Genomic DNA, 21,368 nt, shown 5'->3' with positions numbered 1-21,368 from the left:
AAAATGAAAAATATCAGAGCACAACGTGACTAAAATAAAACAGACTAAACCAATCTAAATATGACAATCAGATTAAAATGAATTTTTTAAAATTATACAATTAAGAAGACAAAACAAAACACACAAAAAAGGGCACTGCAAACCAAGGAACATCTACCTGCAAAACATCATGCCTACACATGGAAAATATGAAATATTATTTGACAGCAAGACCTTAGCGGGCACTCCGCAGGCCAGCACAAATGTGCTTTCAAGAGAAACTTCTGTTTTGTCAAATAAAAAGATTTTTAAACCCTTTTGGTAAATACGTAACAACTTTCAACATTACATTTACTCCTGCTACCTTAAACGCTGGTTCTTCTCCAAGTTATGAAAAACAGCTATTATTCATAAACGCATGAAATCACCAAACAACTGTTCAAGTTCAGTTAATTCAAAGCATAAACATCATATGACTCAGAGGCAATAAAGAGAACTAGAAAAGTTATTTCTCTATTAGTGTTTACAACTAACAGCAGAGTCAGAATTACCATTCAGACTGCAAAGCGCAGCAAAAGGAAAGCAGTGTCCTGACTCAATCCCTGCTCTTTGGAACACTGCTGGCAACATCCTGCCCTGATTTTGGGAGAAAGCAATTGTAATCGGGAATGACCCAACAAATAAGAGACCAAATAAGACTGTTCCGGAAGTCAGAAGTCCATTTGTTAAAGAGACTTTATGCATTTGACAGAACAAAAGCAGAAGGCAGCATCTCAAACAGGAGCTCCTTTAAATATCCAGTTAAGTGTTTTTAGTTTTCTAATGATTTTAGTATAAACAGAAAGACAATTCCAAAATTAAAGACAGCCATTTTAGACTCTACAAATTAAAGGTGTAGGAGCATTAACAAGAATTCCTGCAAAGAAACCAAAAATGCCTCTAAGTAGATGTAGACACAAGCTGTGCAATGGAGAATGGCTGAAAGGTATAAAAGTTGCATAAATTTCACTAGAAAAATAAAAACCTGCCTAAATCTTCCTTTAAAGCAAAATGAGGGAACTGAATTTTGCAAGAAGTATGAGAACTAAGTACAAGGTACATGATGATTCTTTCAGCACCAAGACGTAGCCACGTTACTAGCACCAAACATTTCTGATTTCTTATCTGAATATGAACATTCTGCTTACTTCAATATTTTAACATTGTTAACTATGGAAGCTTTCAGGAACACAGTGCTTGTGTTTATGATAGTATTTCTCTATATTTCCATAGAGAACATATAGCTCTCAGGTAGACACAGAATAACAAGGTAGGTATGTACAGTAAGAAATGCTGAAACAGATCAAATAGCAACTCCAGTCACTATAAAATAATTCTACCCAGTATAGAAGTAAAAAATGTAGAGAGCGAAGGAAATGGGACTTCTTGTCTGCCAAAACTAAGATCTATGCAGCATATCAGCTTCCTGAGCTCAAGAACTATACAGGACCTTCACAAATACCGTATTTATTAAGAGTATAATCAAACATGCTGCTTAACAATTACCACATCCTGTAAAAAATACAGAAACAAAACAAAAATCCCACACACACTTACATGCAGCATTCCTCCAAGCTTTGATGTATAACCTCGTGGTCGTTCTTTATCTTTAAATCTGAATGCCACAGCATTTAGATCCTAGGAAACAGTGTAGAAAGGGTTGAAAAGCATTAAAGACTATTTTCAGAATAATTATTGTCTACTTTTTATAACATAAGGAAGGAGTTTTGTTGTACCCACTGTGTAGCAGTTAGACAGGTACCTAACACAAAAGTTTTCAACAATATTCAAGTTGAACAAAATTCGCAAGCAATTTCAGATAGTCCCACAATGTATCACACAAGTCACATAAGTCCTGTTCATACCAAGAGATCCGTCCGGTATCTCATATATGTAAATTGCCTGGTACTTTGAAAACACACCATATGTGATACAACCAATACGTAGTGTTCCAATGCAATGTTCATTGTATGAAAGAAGATGAGGGGTAGATGGCCAGTCGTTTCCATTTTCACAGAATCACAGAATATTCATGGTTGGAAGAGACCTTTGAGATCATAGAGTCCAACCACCAAAAAAAAAAAAAAATTAAAAAAACCAAACAACCCACGCCCCAAACCAACACACCCACAGACAGACAAAAACCAACAATCTCAAGCACTAGAGCGTGCCCCGAAGTGCCATGTCTACACACTTCTTAAATGCCTCCAGGGATAGTGACTCCACCACCTCCCTGGGCAGGATGTTCCAGTGCCTGACCACTCTTTCAGTAAAGTAATTCTTCCTAATACCTAATCTAAACCTCCCCTGCCACAACTTTAGACCATTTCCTCTGGTTCTGTCATTATTCACTTGAGAGAACAGGCCAACACCCACCTCTCTACAACCTGGACATGTTCCTGTCCAACCTGCTCTGGGTGACCCTGCTCTGGCAGGGGGTTGGACCAGTTGATCTCCAGAGGTCCCTTCCAACCCCCACCATTCTGTGACGGTTATGCAAAGTCCTTGTGAACAGGGTAAGATGCTTCTTCCTCCATCTCCATTATGCTATCATAAAATGTCAACTCGTACCTCTATGAGAGCATTTCACATCTACATTAAGACAATATATTCTGAATGTACTTGTAATTTGTGTCATGTTGCACCTTCAAAATTAACGTTAGTTACCATGTGATTATTAAAAGCTATTTCCAAAGCCAAGGAATCTGTTTCTACTTATAATCCAACAATTTGTAAAAATACAGCCACTACATATTTCAAGTTTCAATCACTTTACCTTGCACTCTTGGAAAACCCATTCTTGAGGTCCTTCTGTACGTAGTTTTTGAATATATTGAAACATGTGCAAAATAATATCTTCAACATGCACTGGAAAGAAAAAATACTTGCTTAATAATTCACTCAGTTCTGCACAAAGAAAAAACTCTGATGAACACAAATATGTAAGGCTTTAACTTGGATATATTAAGACATTTAAGTACACATGCAATCCCACTGGCAAAGTTAAACATGTTTTTCTCAGATGTGAATTTAAGATTAGTGTTTTAGCTAGGTCCCTAGCTAATTCTGAAAACTGCATTGATTTACAATATAGTTTAATTCAGGCCTAAATCATATTAATAAGTAGGTATTAACAGCTTTTCTTTTAAAGAAATTTATTTTCAAATATTTAATGAAATACTTTATTCTAACATAAAGTAAGCTGATTTATTATGTTAGATGAAGTATGTTAGCATATGAGAGGATCTAAACACAGAAAAGAAAACAGTTAATTAAAATAAATTGGCTTTCAAGCTATAAACACCATTAATCTCTTTGGATACAAACACAAACACCTCAGATCAGGAACAACATGGAACACAGATAAAGTGCTTCACTTACAAAGCCCTTCCTCTGTCAAGTCCACATTAATGATGAAAAACATGAAACCTCTAGCACCTTCCTTCTGTCCCCCAACAAGGGTATTTACCCATCCTATGAAATCAAAGAGAAAATATATTACATAGACAAATCTGTAACAACTGATGCTACTTTTTGGATGCCTCAGCATTATAACTTTTTCTTTTTTCCTCTTTACAGTTTGACTACTTTACATGTTCTTCTCTTCCTTAACGCCTATAGCAACGGTGCAAGTTAAACACAACACAGGTCAGACCTACCCAACCTTGTGCTCAGAGTGATGTGACAGACTCAAGATCATTTGATTACTGGGTAATTTATTTCTGTTTGTAACACAGTAATATAAAGAAAAATAGTGAAAAATACCCTCTTATAGTCTTCCAGACATTAAGAGACCTGACAGTAGTTCCTAAGTCAGTGAAAAAACACAGACGAAATCATTATGCTGAAGTTCATGCAAGTATCTCTGAACAGGAGCAGATAAAGGGGAGTGCAAAAAATAATAGCCTCAGTAGTCACAGTGCCTGCTATTTATTAACAGTGCTTGTTATGTACCACATAAACAAGAATAAAGCACAAAACAAGACAGTTGGGGCTTTAAATTTAATATACAAAGGTCATTTTTATGTGAAATGCAGCTAAGCTTTAAAAAATGTGTATTAAATTACTTTTTGAATCTCTAACTTCAGAGGACTTACCTTTGGCTTTAAGCTCTGATAAAAGGCTCCCTGGGCCTTCATGCCCAATCAGATGACCAAGGTAATGGCCAGGGTTTGATTTATAGTACTTCTGAAGGTCTGGTATGGGAAATGTGACATAAAGATTTCTAATGTCCTTAATAGGTACCACTTTGTAAAGTTGCTGAGTGGGAAAATAAACAAGGAGATCCATAAACAGAATGAAACTCATTATTTTATTTATGTCAGGAGCACGTATCATGTTCCCTTCACATACACACATTTTATTACAAATACATCAACAAAATCTCGAAAGTAAAGGTATGTAAAACTTAGGGCAACAATTTAGCCATTCATGATGCAAACAAAAAGAGAATTAATTATCCCCTGGTTGCTTACAGCTGCAACCAAATGTACAACCTATATTATAAACTACACGGAACTATACTATACTCAGCATGGAAAGGTCGGTAGAAAATTAAGAAAGAAACATGAAACTTAACAGGGACACTGATACAACAGTGCACAATGTATGACTGAAACGTAGGAAGTATCATGTAGGGTACACACTTGTGATGGCAGGTGTATCTCTATACGTACCCGGAGATGTTCTTCTTGGAAAGGATGTTCAGGAAACTCTGGTATAGGGACATTTTTATTCTCTACTTCTGAAAATAACTTTACCACTAAGCAAGTCAGCTCATCCAAGGATTCTAGAAAACAAACATTAGAAAAAGAATAATCATTATCTGAAGATTCTGGCAAATTTGGATTTTGTATATTCTGTGGAGGAGACATGAATTATACAGAAAAGTAATTTTAATGATATGCTGATGATTAATTTCAGAAAGGAAATCTATATTAATACTGAAGTTTTGAACTATAAGGTGCTATAAGCACCATACTTATTAAAGCAAGGCTTCAACCATGATTAAAATAAATCTTGTAACCAGAAAAAAACATCTTTAAATTTTACTGATGAATCTAAGCTGAAACTGAAGAAAAGATGTGTCAGATATTGAACATTTACAAAAATAAAGATTCCACAAGAAGCCTAAGGAATATGGAATTACGGCTGCAAATATTCCAGAGTGAAAGCATCTTTGCCAGAACCTGGATTTTCTTCAGCCTCTCCAGTACTCCGAGAGCACTGTGAGCCAGGATCCTCTGTGCTCAGAGCCTCAAAACTGCACACACATCCGTGACCTCTTTAAGCACTTCTACTTTTACATCCATTCTAGTTTCAGTCCATGTCTCCAGCACTCTCCAAACACAAGACAAAGAGCATTTCCAGAAAGAATTTGATGCTGTGCCTGAATTCACCTAAATTAACCTATACTGCTTCTGTTGAAATACTGCCTTCAAAATAGCTACCTGTTTAAAGAAATGCATTTTGGAGCACTTCTCAAAGTGAGAATAATATAAGAAAGACTCATCGGTCAAGTTTTTTAGCACACACCTTTCAAGGGTGAGCGCTGAAGAAAAAACTGGGTGTTAAATGGATGTCTTAAAGTACAACCTTATTCCATGAAAGATTTGAAAAAGCAGTCACCGCATTAGTCAGAACAATCCCAGTGCAATTGAGCAAGCGGAATCTTCCCTGCCCAACACAGGTGTGCTTCTACACCACACTGAGAGAACCACGCAGGGAAAAAACCCAAACAGTGCAAACCAAGATGGGTCACTGTAAAATAAAATGTTGTGACCTGCATGTAATTCTATTAAAGACCACTATTTTTTATCCATGTCAGCAAAATACACATTCGAGCTTTATATTGATAGTTACAAGGGTAATTCACACTGAAAGAATTTGACAGTGCAAAAAACCTTTCATCAATATCAGTAATATTAGAAAATAGTCTTAAAATCTGTTCCCATACAAGCATTTCTGCAATTTGCACATACAGATTTTTTTACTACAAAATACAAAAATTCTTGCTAAAATCTTGAATTTAGGTGGTTTTACTAGTCATTTTCCACAGTGGAAAGTGGACATTTTTGTAGTGGAAATATAAGTCTAGAACACGAAAACAGTATCAAAAGCCCTCCCAATGCCTGAAACCAGAGAGGTGTCAGTCTGCATCAGACAAACATACGATGACAGCAACTGCTGACTTGATAATGGATTTAAAGCTTTCAGCTTATTTTTTCTGTTGTAAGCTTATAAACACAAACACATTGCAAGCTGCTTGGGAGACCACTAAACATAAAGTTATGTTAGGTCAGTCTATACAAGTTTTACTTTTTTCCCCTTTCTGTAGATTTTCAGACACTTGCATACATTTCATTTTCTTCAAACAAAATACATGCAAAGTCTTATTCAACCAACGGAACAAAACTCACCTCTTCCTAAAACACAAATAGCCATTAAATTTGATGAATAATAAGTAGAATGGAACTTCAATAGCTCTTGTCTTACATCTATTCCTTCTTTGGTTGGTCTAGTCTCCAGAGTGAATTTGTTTCCTTTAACATAAAAAAAAAAAAAGGTTAACAAAACTTTATGAATTTACAAGTCAAAAAGATAAAAATAAATTAATAAATCTGCTTTCCTCCAGGTGGACAATAATTTTAAAAATAATTACTATGTATAATAAGTAAAGCTGAGACAGTATTGGTCCAGTTATCAGAGACAATACTTACACTCTCAATCTGCACATTCCTAAAGAATGAAGGATGTTTTAGCCTTCCAAAATAATCTTTGTAATTTGAATGGGTTATTTCAAAGCAATGTAAGCAAGCCCAGGCTCTAATTCAGAAGAAGAAAAAGATTCTTCTTTGGCACATTTGGAGCAGGTTTAACTCCCATATACACGCTCCTGTCACAGGAATCACAGTGTGAAATTATTTGTGACATTGTGTGCCACAGATTATAACCTAGTATATTAAATTAATATAATTATAACTCTAATTATATACTAATACTCTGTTAACTTTGAGATCAGTAACTCCCTTAAGCCATAATCAGGCCAGATATGGAAGAGAGCAAGGCATGAGGAGGAAGAATATGACGAGAAAATGTAGCAGAAAAGTTGACTTGTGTTTTTATAGCAAAACCAGCAAGAAAGGGAGGATGGGGAGAGCACGCCTGCTACGCGTGTACAGCCATCGTGCAAATCCTACAATCACAGATACACCTTAATATACTGTAGCCAATATTTGCTTCAACTATTCATCCAGCAAAGAGACCCAGCCACAAAACACAACCATGCTCAAGCATTAAACAGTGCAGTGCGGTAATTAATTGCCCTGTTGCTTTGACAGTTTCAAAAATAAATTACTGTAGAAAATAACTTCTATGGGAAAAAAAAACATTTAAACTTCTGCCAGAGCATCAAACATTTGTGGTTTTGACCATAACTATGGTATCTTTCCTTAATGCTTTTTAAATTGAGGTGTTGGGGTCTTTACTTCATATTGCTACTGCGCATTCTGTGAATAAAAAAACCTACAGCCATAAGATTGGGATTTGTCCAAGACCACTTTATCTATCTGTCTACTAGTGTTGTGGCTTATGCTTAAGATTTTGTTGTTATATTCTTACTCGGTAATTTTCACATTACTTTTCTGATCTTTCTGATTCAACCTAGTCACTGTCATCCAGTCCCAATGAAATATTGGTTAGCAAAAAGAGTACGAGGCCAACAACAATTTAAACTCAGTTCATTCACTTTGTTATGCACAAAGACTTAACAGCACCAAATAATGACAAATCCAGTAACTGGAAAATAGCATTCACTGCAGTAATTATCAGAATCATAAAGGATGCCTCATCACTGTACGGCAAGTCTTGGATCACTCTGTTTCTTATGTTTTTGTCTAGCTCTGTTCGGTCCACCACGTGGAAAATGTGATAAAGCACCATAATAAACATGTATGGAGAAGAAAAAAAGGGAATTGTTTCAGTCTGTCTTTAACCATTTTATTTAAACAGTAATACTATGTATGTTACACAGAACTCCAATGGATGGATAATTACATTCTGACAAACCTGTTCCAAATTTACTGAAGGGATGATTGGGGTTTCCAGTAGCCTTCTCTAATTGAAACAACCTCCAGGCATCATTCATCAGATTCTTCTCATGCTCAGAATCAACAGCATTCACCTCCCTGTCTTTGCAGCTTTCATCAAACAAAGGGCACAGGAAAAACTGTGCAAATCTGAACAGAAAAATTTTAAATCAAGTCAAGAGTACCGTACATAAACAGTAACAGAAAACTATTCAGCTCCTGAAAGCAGCAGAATATATTATTTTTTTAATTCAGAACTTACAAATTCTGTAGCAGTTTTGACACTGATTCACTATGTTTCTCATTTCCTTTATCTATAAATGCAGACAACAACATATTCATCATATAAGGTACTATAAGGATCAAGGACCTTGTATCATAATCCATATCCTGAAATTTTCTACTGTTTTGAAGTTTAGCCGCAAGAGGCTCTTAATCTCACAAATCAAATCAGCCTTGTCAGATATCCAAAGGGAAAATTCACTTTTTACCTCACTGACTACACACCTTTCAATTTCTGTCCCCTCCCACAAAATGCAGAGATTTCAGTAAGTTCCTTTAGTAAAGGCATCCTAATATACTTCTAGACTTCATCCTTCTTTTGCTGTCAATGAAATAAGCATCCTATGGGAAGCATAGTATTTGATAATACAGAGTATGTGTAAGCTCATGATCATATTCTGTGTCCCACATTTCAAAATATATTAAACGTAACGCAACCTTTGAACTTCAAGAATTCTGCCTCAGTAAAGAACTCTCCTAGCTGAAAAAATCTGAGGAAAACTTTTGAACTGAAAAGTATCGGTATCATTTTTAACAAAAGATAGTGCTTTCAACCCTTTCTTTGATATCATAATGATAAAACTATAAAAAAAACCCCACCACTTTTACACAATTTCAAAGAGCACAAAATAAAAACACTTTTACGTAATTTCAAATATCTATATAGCAAAAAACTAAATATAAAATAAAAAGTGTTCACCTGTCCAGTGCACCTTCTAGATGTTCATGTGACACATCAAAGTAATAGTTGGTATGTTCTCCACTTGTGAAAGCATTTGAGCTCCCAGCATGCTCACTAAGAAATTGGCTATACTCATTCTCTTTTGGATATTTCTTGGTTCCCAGGAACAGCATATGCTCACAAAAATGACTAAGCCCAGCAATGTTGGGGGGATCAGACAAGGAACCTGTAGAAGGAAAAATTTCCGATAACCATTTCATAAAAAGTAATACTAAAAAATAAAATCTTTTAAAGTGCTTTATATTGCAGTATGTTGCCTCAGGCACTTTATCAATTCTGTAGATGAAAGCAGATGCTTGTGTAGCTATAGTCAACTAAACTCAATCTTGAAGAAAAAAGAAAAGTAGAATGAGTAACTGAAGCAATTAGTGTCTCAAATTGCCTCTCCGGATAAGTCTGCATTGCCTTATACAGACAATTTTTCAATTGAAGTCCATGACTCAATCTGTAAAGAACTGGCAGATCACAATGTTCTGACATATACCTTGACTTTAATAACTGCCCTGTGTTTGGAGGCAGCGACTGCCAACTGCAATTAAGGAGGTATTTATCCTTCGGTTTATAGGACAAGTGATAACCTGTAATTGCCTGAACACAAGCAGCTACTGATGACCAGCGAGTTGGTGTGAAGGCGGACAGAGTACACAACCATAATGAGGTGCGAGAACGGAAGCCAGAGAGGTGGAAGTTTAAGTCTGGCAGCCCTTTGGAGTGCACAACCACGTGTAATGGGAGGGCATAGATGGAGACAACAGACACAACTCCTCCAGTACACGTGCAGAAACAGGACGCTGCAGTTGGCTATTACTGTCAGAGTATTAACGAAACCTCACATGGGATCCTCTGAACTACTTAATGATTAGTGACAGCCATCTCCGTAAGCAAAAAGCCAGAAGTTTTCAAAGGTACTCTGCTACTTCTGTCCTAACACCAACAGCAGCAAGAGCTCCCCGCTACTAACGTAGCAAGAGGATGCTCAGGTAATGAGTGAGGATGCTCAGGCAGTATGTGCACACATTGTACCTTCCAAACAACTGAGAAGCTATGCAAGCTTGAGAAATACCTCAGATATAAGAAAAGTCATCCATTATTCCAAAGAGTCAAAGTAACTGCCTTCTTTTTCTATTTCCAATATTTCCCTTTGCACATTTAAGCATCATTAGGGCTAAGGAGTGCCTCTCCAACTCCCCGAGCACTACAGCATCTTCTCACCTCTACACATCAACAACTCAACATGACGAAAAAAAAAAGTCTGACGTGACAGATGGAGCTGTCTAAAGAATTGCACTTACACCTGCCCCTTTTGTGCTTACAAAAGATCTTTCATAACACAAAACTTAATGGTTAAAAGAAGTCTTTCTACTGACTGAGCTACACTTGAGTAAACACAGAGTACAATAAGAGAATTTAATTCGCTCTAATAATTTTCAATTTGGCATGTCAAAGAATTAAACAAACTCTAAATTACAATAAAAGGCTAGGCTGCCAACTGGATACCACTCCTGTCAGCTTATTTGCAATTTAAGATAACAAAACTTAAAGCATTTTTATTAATGACATAATGAATACAACATGCATTAAATACCTATGTGCACATCAAGTGCTGCTGAGGACTTATCTGTGGTTGGGTCACTAATGAGAAGAGCTTTAATGCCATTTGCCAATTCCAGTCCACGATATTCTCGCTTATCCTCAGGTGATTTGATAATTTCATTTGTTATTCTCTTAATAGCTGGATTGTTCATTTTGTTCTCTGTCTCTTTCTGAAACCTAAAAGAAAACAGAAGAAATTTCATTTACTATTTTTACTTAAACCCTTCTAGTATTTTAGTGTTACGTTAGAGAACACTGGATGATACTGACAGCAAATTTAGTTCTGTGCAGAATTCACAGAACTGGCCTTAAAGTATAGTTTGGATCCTGAGAGATACTGTTAAAACAAAAAAAAAAAAACACCCTGAAGACCAAGCAACATGATGAAATTGTAGATCATGTAAGCGATTGTTTCAAGTTTCATACTAACAGTAATTATAAAAATAACTTCGTAAAGAAATATCATCCCCTTACTCAACTATGATAGAAACAAAGTGAAGCACATATTGCTATCATAAGCATTCTTTTAGGCTTCAGGGAAGTATTTAATATATCTGAATTGCCGGTTATATTATGAATATTGTAACTTTGCAATTGTTAGACAAACAGAATTTTACTAATAAATCACTGGATTTGTACACTCAGCAAGAAAGGGTGACACCATTTACAATATTGCCATAAAAATATAAATACACTGCAGAATTGCCATGATAAACAGAAATAGACTGTCTCACATGTTTAAATTACTCTTAGTTTAACAGACATGCTACAAGACATGCTTCTTTAATGCAACAATTTTGAAGTGCTAAGAAACTAAGTGTGATTCTGACAGTACAAACTGGTTATTCTATTTTTTTAAATACCTAGCGAAAAGGTGAGACATTCAGACTTGGATATTTGGGGAGGCAGATTGGAACCACTTGGCTGCATGTGAAAAAAAAACCAAAACAAAAAAACCCAAAACACCAACACAAAAAAGTCCCAAACAAACCACACATACACACAAAAAATTCAATAAGCAACCCCCAGAAACTGGAAATGAGAGTGCTATGCCCTGAGCCAATGCTGTGGTGCATTCTTGTACGCAACAGCCACTGAATTCTAACCCTGTTTTACAGGAAGGGTTTTAGAAGGAGGCCCATTATAAATATATATACATATATATAGTACCAACCAACCTCAATCTTCTCCTAGGGTGAAATGTTACTTGCCGTATGGCACTTACAAATAAATTCAAATCTGACTAACTTCCCACCACAACTCACACACAGAGGCATGAGAAATTCTGCATGGTCTGTCGGTATCACAGACATAACGAGGAATTTCACAGTATTTACTTTTCCATTTTCAGGTTGTATGGTTCGAGGAAATTCATCCAAGTTTTAAGGCTACATACAACCCTTAAGACCACATGGCATGTGGAACATGAATGACTGCACAGGAACTGGCTCTCTGGTTACTCATTGACTGGATGCTCAGTGTTAGCAAATACACATCAAACAACTTTGGGCAGTAAGATCTGATTATGTATGTTATTTACAGTTTAAAGTTACAAATGGAAGAGCAAGTCAGCTAATAAAATCTCCTTCCTAAAATACTGTATCATTCTCAAAACAGGAAGCAGTTCTGCAAGCTACTCTTCCTCTGGATTATCTCCTTCCCATTTATTCCTGTGATTCTATGGTATAAAAACAGCCAACTTGAAGTCAGCAGATGCAAAGTCACCAGTGTTGGTATTATATATTATAATGTTGCTGATAAAGAGCTCATTATTAACAGCATGTTATGGATAGAAAGTTTATGAACATAATGTCTACAGTGAATTATGATGTGAATTATGAATTATTAATGTCTAACCAGTGAAAAACAGTGTTTCAAAACCACAAAATTAAGATTTTACCTGCAGCAGAGTGAAAGTTTGTATAAGACTGGATTTATGCCTGAGGAAGGAGATGCATATGTTAAGTAGAGAAGAGATTATTGCTAAAAAAATAAAAGCAGTGAAGTAAGCATTAGATCTCTGAATACTTTTGAAAGAAGTTAAAAGATAACTTTGGAACTTTTAAATAGACTTAAACTATAACGTGCTCTTATATGAAATTACAAACTGGAATTATAATCCAAATAAAAAATTAGAAGCACAGAAAGCGCCACTGAATAATCAGAATCTGAATGTCTCTAAGCAAGAGCCATAAACAATATGAAGTAACTTTTTAAAATATGCAGCTCAATGCATTTCAGAAGGAAACACTTGCACTAGTAAAACATGGTTTTCACACTATGAATTACTTTTTAAAAAAAACTGCAGCCAAACATAATCACTAAACAGGAATTAAAACGCTGAATTTAAATGTATACACTCTAATTTAAATCTGTCATTTATCCACTAGTTTAATCTAGCTTCCACTAGTTGTATCCACTCAGGCTAATCCTGCTTGGAAGATCTATAGGCTTCGTGCCTCTAAAAAAGCGCAGATACCATTCAAAACCAGTGCTCCAAGTACGGCAATATCTATGTTTCTCTGCATCACCAGCACTGACATAATCCATGCTTATGATTTAAATGATGCCTCTTGTTAGAAATTCATAGTCCTAAGTAGAAATACTCTACTAAACTTAAGATACTGTGTCAAATTTAAGAAGTGAGAACAGATACTAGTTTTCATAGACGAAAATCAGTAACTGAACTGTTCCTTATCGTCTTTTACTTGCGCACAATTCTATTGGATTGACAAATACAAGTACATAGGAGAGAAAAGAGGTCTCTGAATCTCCTGATTTCACCTCTGCTAAGGAACACCTACCACTTGGTTTTCAGCTAAAATATTCCATCTCACTAAGATACTAGTTGCTTATCATAAGATGCATATATACAATAAACTTTGCAAGTTTTGTGTTGTTTTTTTTTAAATGTTATACAATTTCTTTGTCATCTGGTATCTCCTTGTTATTTCTACACCACATCATTAAGTCACAGAACTTTACTGTTTGTTCAGATGACTCATCTTTCCCATGTGATTCATCAACTTACACAGATTCTGTGAAATCCTAGGAGATTTCAATTGATGTCTTGTGAAGCCGCACACCTCCACTTCATTTTATTATCATTCCCTACTTCTGCCTCCTTCATAGGCTACCTCCAGCTTGGTAGTCAAATTTCAGTACAGGAAAAACCTACAATTTTCAAAAGGTCAAAATTAGTAGTTAAGCCTTCAAACCAAAGACCTAAACTTGTACCTCCACCTTCACTTTTACTTCAATGGGCACTGTGACAACAACATTCTCTTCCACTGCAAATGGGTTCGCGCACACAACCCACAAACCCTGCAAACTAAATTGTAGCATCAGACAACTTGTATAAAAGCAAGAACAGACCAACTAACACAACACTCCTGAAAGGCATTGCATCAAAAGAACAAGACCAATACCTTCCTGCCTAAGCACCCTTCCTCACAGTGCTGTTACTACAATACAATAGCTACAAGAGAAAATTTCACTTAAGACAGAGTACGTGTACAATGAATTTTTCTTAAGGAGTAAACTGTAAGACATAATATTAAACATTCCCTCATATGAGTGCTTTTCTGTGCAATTTCTAAGTTCTCTTAAATGCAACTTCTTTATAACAATAAATACCATGTTCCATTCTTACACACAAGGATCCTAAAACACTTTCCTACGGATCCTAAAAGCACGTTCTGACAATAGAACTACTTTTTGGTGATAGGAAAAAAAGTCATGGGAACAGAAATAATTCTATACTTCTTGTAGCTTAATTCTAAACTTGTGTTCAGATGCTGTCCTGAAATACATGTGCTGTATCTGCTTGCTACGCTGTCACTACATTGAGCATTGAATGCTGATGGTCAGTAGCAAAGAAATTCACCCACAAACTAGATTGCTGTGTTTATTGAAGAGCTAATATCCTAATAAAAACATCATTAGAAGAAATACTGTCATGCTGCTTTCACAAAACAGAAGCAACAGAGAAAGACCCAATAAAGCAAAGACAGCAGGAACAAATACAAAGCATTACTGTGGCACTGGGAATTCTTCCACTGGCTCAAAAATTACAGGTGGCAAGATGACAAAGCCAGAAACAAAAAAAGAATGGGAATGTTTCAACTGAGAGCAATGTCCCTATTCAATTACTAAGAAATACAAACATTCCTCCTCCTCACCAAAATTACCTCACTTGTACAATAAAAGTATGCTAAAACAGATGCTGAATTTTAAATTATGGCACTTTGAAGTGAAATTATGTTCTGTTCTTTGAGGCCCCGTTTTTGTAATGCTTTCCAGGCAGGCAGTCCCTTGGAACCAGCAAGGCTCTCTGGGGATGCCAGGTTCCACCTGCAAACAGAGTATTACATAGCAGGATTAAGTGATATATGATTCTGCCTAACTATTTTAATCTTTCAAAGTTATTTTCGTAAACTTACTTTAATTAATAATTAGCCAGTGTAGTCAAATCTGAGTTCAATGTTTGAACAATTAAAGGACCACATTTTAAAACCAATTAGCAGAAACTCCTGAGGGTTGCTTCAACACAAGGATGTAATCAGCTCATAAAAATATGACCCCCAAAGTACAAACTCCAAAGTGCTTTTCAAGATTTTTTTTGCCATGACTGGCTGCCCATATTTAAGTGAAATGCTGGCACACAAGTCTGATCCAGATGAAGGGCTGCAAACTCCCGTCAACTCACAGTAACCAGAGGAAGGGCAACAAACACCAGCTGAGCAGACTTTGACACTTGCTTTCAGTTTGTATCAGTTGCTTTAAAATTTGGGGTTTGCTTGGAGCTTTTATGCAGCTGAACCCAAATCGCTGCCGTGGACACACATGTGGGTGTTGCAACCTACTGACTTGCAGCTTACACCTGTGTATTGTAGGATCTGAACTGTTCCTCGTTTTCAACTCACATTTCACCTGTCTGTTGAATACACCTGATGTGCCGACTGCAACACAACTGCTACTCAAGTTCTGTGTCTCTGGAACTATTAGAGACCACAGTAAAGTTCAATCTCACATTTTGCACCTGTTCCAAGTTCTGTAGTTTACACACAAGTCTGATCCAGATGAAGGGCTGCAAACTCCCATCAACTCACAGTAACCAGAGGAAGGGCAACAAACACCAGCTGAGCAGACTTTGACACTTGCTTTCAGTTTGTATCAGTTGCTTTAAAATTTGGGGTTTGCTTGGAGCTTTTATGCAGCTGAACCCAAATCGCTGCCGTGGACACACATGTGGGTGTTGCAACCTACTGACTTGCAGCTTACACCTGTGTATTGTAGGATCTGAACTGTTCCTCGTTTTCAACTCACATTTCACCTGTCTGTTGAATACACCTGATGTGCTGACTGCAACACAACTGCTACTCAAGTTCTGTGTCTCTGGAACTATTAGAGACCACAGTAAAGTTCAATCTCACATTTTGCACCTGTTCCAAGTTCTGTAGTTTATTTATATCCATTTCTTTTTTTTTTTTTTTTCATTCCAAACCTAATTGCCTCCCATTTGCGAGAGTGAGGCAAACCCTTTGTTGAGCTCTCTCTGCTCTGTCCCGCAGGGAGCCACCACTGATAGCTTGTTCTCTGCGTTATTTACTGATCCACCTTGGTTTCAGCTCTCGGTGACGTACAGGCAGGTTTCTTCAGCTGCCGGAGCCCAGAGTGGAGGAAGAACTGTGTGCTTCGGCAGGAGGCCCGCGCTTCCCCACCTCTCTTACAGGGACGACCCACGGCTCCGGACTGAGCCCTCTGGAGGAGGCCACAAACTTCTTCAGGTGCAAGCTCAGGGCTTTGCAACAATAAAATAAATCTCCACTCTTCTACAGGCCTTCACCCTTCTTCCTCTCTGCACATACCTCTCCTCAGGATAGCAGTAGAATTCAATAGCATTGTGACATCCTCGGATGTGACAGGGATGTTAGCAGTAAGCCAACCAACAACCTACCTCTTCTCAACTTCTCAATTCACTTGTATATTATAATTAATTTTTTATTTTTTTTTAGACTAAACTGTAGGCAGTACAGGTTTTTTCCTAAAATTAGACAAATGGTTTTACTAAGTTCTGTTACCAGGAGTGTAAGAAGAAAGAAAAAAAAACAGAGCAGAGAAAGAGTACTCTCAAAAAAAACTCCAACAAAATAACTGAAATCAATTCAGCTGATTGTTACCATAAAGGACACTTCAGGAGACTATCCATAACTCTTACAGGTTCATCTGTAGACAAACCTAGCAGGCCTTTTTTCACACACTTAGAGATTGAACCAGTTCACATGATTCAACATCCATAAAGCATCAATCTTCTCTGAACTGACTTGTCACAAAGCTATAGAATGTTTAAGATCCCAACACATTCCTGATGCTGATCTAAATAAATCTAGCTGCACAAACAGGCAGACAGGCTGCAGAAGTAGACAGACAGCTCAAAATGTTAACATGTTTCATCACTTTTAAACTCATCAGGAATTCAGCATATTACTTTATACACAAGAGCTCCAACTACAAAGACCTGCAATGATTTAATCAGTGCTACCAAGTTATTAGGAACTAATCATGCCACATTGGGCAAGTCTGAAGATGATAAATATTTATAAGGTTTTTGTTATGTAGTTCATTTTGAAAAAATTCTGGAAGTCTCACTACAATTAAGGCATTTTCAGAACCTCGATCTGCAGCTTTTTGTCAGTAACTGACTCGGAAAATTTCCTCCTAAGGATGGTGGCCAGGGCAGACACCCGCCTTGCTCTTTCCCAGACAGGTCCAACTCCTACAGCTCCTCGTGCACGGCCATAAAACTTGGTCTGCCCCCGGTCCCACTGCCAACATGGCAGCAGAGCGTAGTACAGGACAGATAGTAGAAAGACAGTACAGGAATTACCAGCAGCATTAATGAGACAATACGACGTGTGGACTTGGCAAAACCAAGGGCGCTGGGAGCTTCACCGGTAAGACCAGGCCCCAGCAGAGCAACCGGCCTGAGCAGTAAAACGATGTGTGTTTTCAAGAGTTTTGTGTTGCTCAAACAGGATGAGATACACAATTAAGACACCATGAAGCTAATTTACTGCCCTAAAACTACATTCCTGAACTTGACCATTCCACAGCTTCCAAAGCACTGGGTAAAAAAGTCAAACAAAAAGGCAGGATTCTATACAATTTGATTTCAGACATAGCAATAAAAGATAAGTTTTTTAAAATTTGTAAATCTTACTTTTCCTGTCTCTTCAAAAATTGCCCCAATCAATCCATCAGAACACACTCTCCAGGGCAAACAAGTTTTATCCAGGTTCACTGGAAATAGAAAACAATTGAAATTAAATCTTCCTCTAGCACTCCTTTGCTTCAATTTCTTACAAAACTGTTGAAAATCAGGCAAATTCCAAAAGGCTTTTGAAGCCTTTTATTTTTTGACAGATTAGGTCTTTTTAAAATTTCGGTAAAATTACTTTTTTTTAATCTTTAGATGATATGATGATATAGGGCCTTCAGAATGATTTCACAAATCTGGCATAGTATTTTGGTGTACACTGGTATTTTCATCAGAGACTCAGATTGTGTGCTACGAGCAAGACTGATAAGACTATAGTTTCTGTGTTACATGACCAGCTGTTTGAAAGTGTATTTTACCAATTTTCTTCATAAGTGCACTCATTAATTCCATTGATTGCTTTATGCACTGAACACCTGTAAGCCAGTGGTTCTCATCCTCTCTTCCTCCCTCCCTCACACTCTTCCTTGCTTTCCTTGCACGGTGCAGCAGCGGTGTCTGTGTCTGGCACAGGGCCCTGCACACGCTGAGAAAAATAAAACTGGGTGCTACAGGAGAGACCTCTGTGCTTTATTCTAACTGTATTTTGATGTGTATTTCATACATTTTATCCACAAGTAGCACATCAGATTGCCCGAGACTCTTTGTAAAGCCAACTCACTTAACACTTTATGCTACCATCTGTCTTATACCCTCAAAAAGAAAAACTTGTGAGGTCTGAATTAAGAAGAAAAAAAAACACCAAGATGAGACTAAAACTTTAGTTACACTGCATAACAACAAGAAAGATGAGAGAACTGGCAAGAAAATCTGATCTAGCAACAAAACCAGAAAGAACTTTAGGATTCTGAATCATGAAAAGTAGTGTTATCCCACGTTAAAAGCAATGGTTTATCTAACACTACAGCTCTGACAACCAACAGGTTTGGAGAGTCAGCCGTGTGCTTCAACAAAGGAAGTCCTGGCTGTTCACCTATCTTGTGGTTTAGCTTTTATGATTTTGGACAAGTCAATTCTAGTTTTATCATTAATGCTGTAAGTAAACTCTCAACTCCACAGCACTTTTTTCCATTTCTGTTGTTCAGGCAAACTATAATTCTGACTCATTCTAAAAACAAGTTGCAGAAGGTCAGATCTAAGTAGAAAGCTACAGTGAAGCAACTTTCAAACAAGCTCCATCAAAAATCACCTTATTGCATATATACAGTGCTATCTCATAAGCATATTTTATCAACTTACAGGCACCATAAAAGCAGAGAAGATGAAGACGGCCATTGACAGACAACACACATACAAATACATAACTGTAGAAACAGAACCTATTAAATCGATTCCTCTACAAACATTTTTATTACAAACTTTTTGATTCCTATCTTGTTAAAAGACGGAAATATCAAAATTATTACAAAAGCATTTAAGACAATAGAATTAATATATCAAAAATATCAGCCCAACATGTGATTTCTCAAATAGTCTGACAGTATTTTTAGTAAATTACGTCTACAACAACCTGCAATGACCCCTAGCTTCCAGTCCAAGACTTTCCAGTTCAGTGAAACACTGGAGGTAATGAACTTTTTGTCCCTTCTCTCTTTCTTCTTCTGGACCTAACAGGGTAGGGAGCTACTTTTGTATTCATGTGCAAAATATTACATTCTTGGCACTTTGATCAAACTCCCAAAGGTACCATTTCATCTCAGGGATTAAGCCACTGCCTCACAAGGGACTAAAGACAGAAAGGAGAAAGGGAGCAAAAAGGCATGGCAACATGCAAATATTAACCCTTCTAGGGACTCCCCAACCAGAAGAGATAAATTTCAATGCTATGCACAAGATTAAAAGGAGAAGATAAGAACTTCTAACTGAGAAATGATCTTGCTACTTGATGTGCAGATGAAGGTTAAAAATTGCATGAAAATAAAAAGTTAAAGCTGAAAAAAAAGGTGAAAGTATGAACAAAAGTCAGAAACAGAGAACACAGAATTGAAAAAAAGATTCTTAATTTTCATATCCATCTAAAAAAAAAACACCATCGAAAGCACTATGCCTGCTCTCATCTCATTATTATTTATGCGAGCCCTAATTCACAATTAAAATTGAACAGATGATTAAATCATGATTGTAGGCAGTATGAAAACACAACAGACCTACTCACATATATAAAGTTAAGTCCAAATACTGCATATATTAACATGCTTAAAGAGGAGTAATGTAGCAGGAGAAACTACAGCCTGAGAAAAGCCCCACTCCCGATACACGCTGCGGATTACCTTACAACACTGCAGCACACATAGCAATTATGAACAATAACAGTGCGTCCGAATTTTGACACAGGAGCACCGACAGCATGAGTCATCATAACTCACATTTTTTTTTTTTTGTTTTCACCAAAAGATGCTACTTTTGACGTCTCTTTCACAGCGCTAAATATAGGTTTTGCTACTGAAATAAGACAGTGTTAAAGAAAGAACAGAACTCAGTCTCTTTCCCTCGCCCGGCTGTTTCCCGGGAGAACTTTGCCGGTTGTTAGGCGCTGTGACTCGCCCCGGAGCCGGCCATGGCGAGCGGCCGGCCGCTGCCCCCCGCCGGCGGGACCGTCCCCGCTGCAAAGGAAACACGCCGACCCCCGGCGCCGCCACCGGCCTCGGGCAACTCTGAGAGCGCCTTCTTTTTAAAGAATTTCAACATGCTTTTGTTTACATTTATGGCTTAGGACAACACAGCAAGTTTAGCGAGATCAAAATTCCAGAGTAGTTGGTTTTTTTTTCTTTTTTTTTTGAGGGGAGCGGAGGAAAGAACAAAGCGGGCCCGCCGGGCAGCTGGAGCCGTGCCACGGCCCCCAGCTCCCTCACCGGAGGGAGACAGGAGAGCGCGGCCGCCCCGCCGCACACCGGGCGCTCCCGGCCGGGCCGGACGCAGGCCTCCCCGACCCACACGGGCCCCCTGACCCCGCTCCCCCACCGCGGGCTCCGCTGCCGGCCCCGCGCTTCCGCGGCCCGCTCTCCCCCGGCTTCCCACAGACCCGGGGGCGAAGCCGCGCTGGGGCAGGGCGGGCGCTCCCTCGGCCTCACAAGGTGCCCCCGCCCCGGCCGCGCCGCCACCTCTTACACAACACAGCGGGGGACAGCAGCAGTTCTCCGGCCTCACGGCCCACCACACGCCGCCAGGACCCGGGGGCCCGCCCCGGCCCCCCCGCCCAGGCCCCCGCCGCACGCCCACCGTACCCGATAAAGCTGCGCCGCCGGCTCTGAGGGGAAAACCGGGAGGCCAGGGCGATGCAGGGGCGCGCTGAGCCCAGCAGAGCCCGCCTCAGTACAGGAAGCAGCCACTGCCGCATATCCCGGCCCCACCGCCCGGCTTCTCCCCG

General features: G+C 38.2%; 1 protein-coding gene across 5 annotated transcripts in view; it reads right to left on the bottom strand.

Annotated features, from left to right (window-relative positions):
- Positions 1-21,368, bottom strand: part of IDE (insulin-degrading enzyme) — a 56,649-nt gene extending 35,281 nt beyond the window's left edge. For 2 of the 5 annotated variants that reach the window (XM_014965654.1, XM_014965664.1), the window contains exons 1-10: positions 21,226-21,368; positions 10,715-10,899; positions 9,088-9,295; positions 8,086-8,255; positions 6,438-6,560; positions 4,695-4,807; positions 4,116-4,278; positions 3,400-3,492; positions 2,795-2,886; positions 1,576-1,656 (exon numbers count right to left, since the gene is read on the bottom strand). In XM_014965654.1, coding sequence (XP_014821140.1) covers positions 1,576-1,656; positions 2,795-2,886; positions 3,400-3,492; positions 4,116-4,278; positions 4,695-4,807; positions 6,438-6,560; positions 8,086-8,255; positions 9,088-9,295; positions 10,715-10,899; positions 21,226-21,338 — 1,341 coding nt within the window. In that variant the 5' untranslated portion in view covers positions 21,339-21,368. Of the gene's footprint in view, positions 1-1,575; positions 1,657-2,794; positions 2,887-3,399; positions 3,493-4,115; positions 4,279-4,694; positions 4,808-6,437; positions 6,561-8,085; positions 8,256-9,087; positions 9,296-10,714; positions 10,900-12,622; positions 12,663-13,753; positions 13,897-17,944; positions 18,018-21,225 lie in introns of those variants that run through there. The other 3 variants (XM_014965673.1, XM_014965681.1, XM_014965683.1) reach the window with 3 other exon arrangements.

This window comes from Calidris pugnax, unplaced genomic scaffold (assembly GCF_001431845.1).
Source record: "Calidris pugnax isolate Ruff unplaced genomic scaffold, ASM143184v1 scaffold64, whole genome shotgun sequence".
NCBI classification, from domain to species: Eukaryota; Metazoa; Chordata; class Aves; order Charadriiformes; family Scolopacidae; genus Calidris; species Calidris pugnax.
Note: the sequence above shows the minus strand (reverse complement) of the source record. Positions and strands in the feature narration are given on the sequence as shown.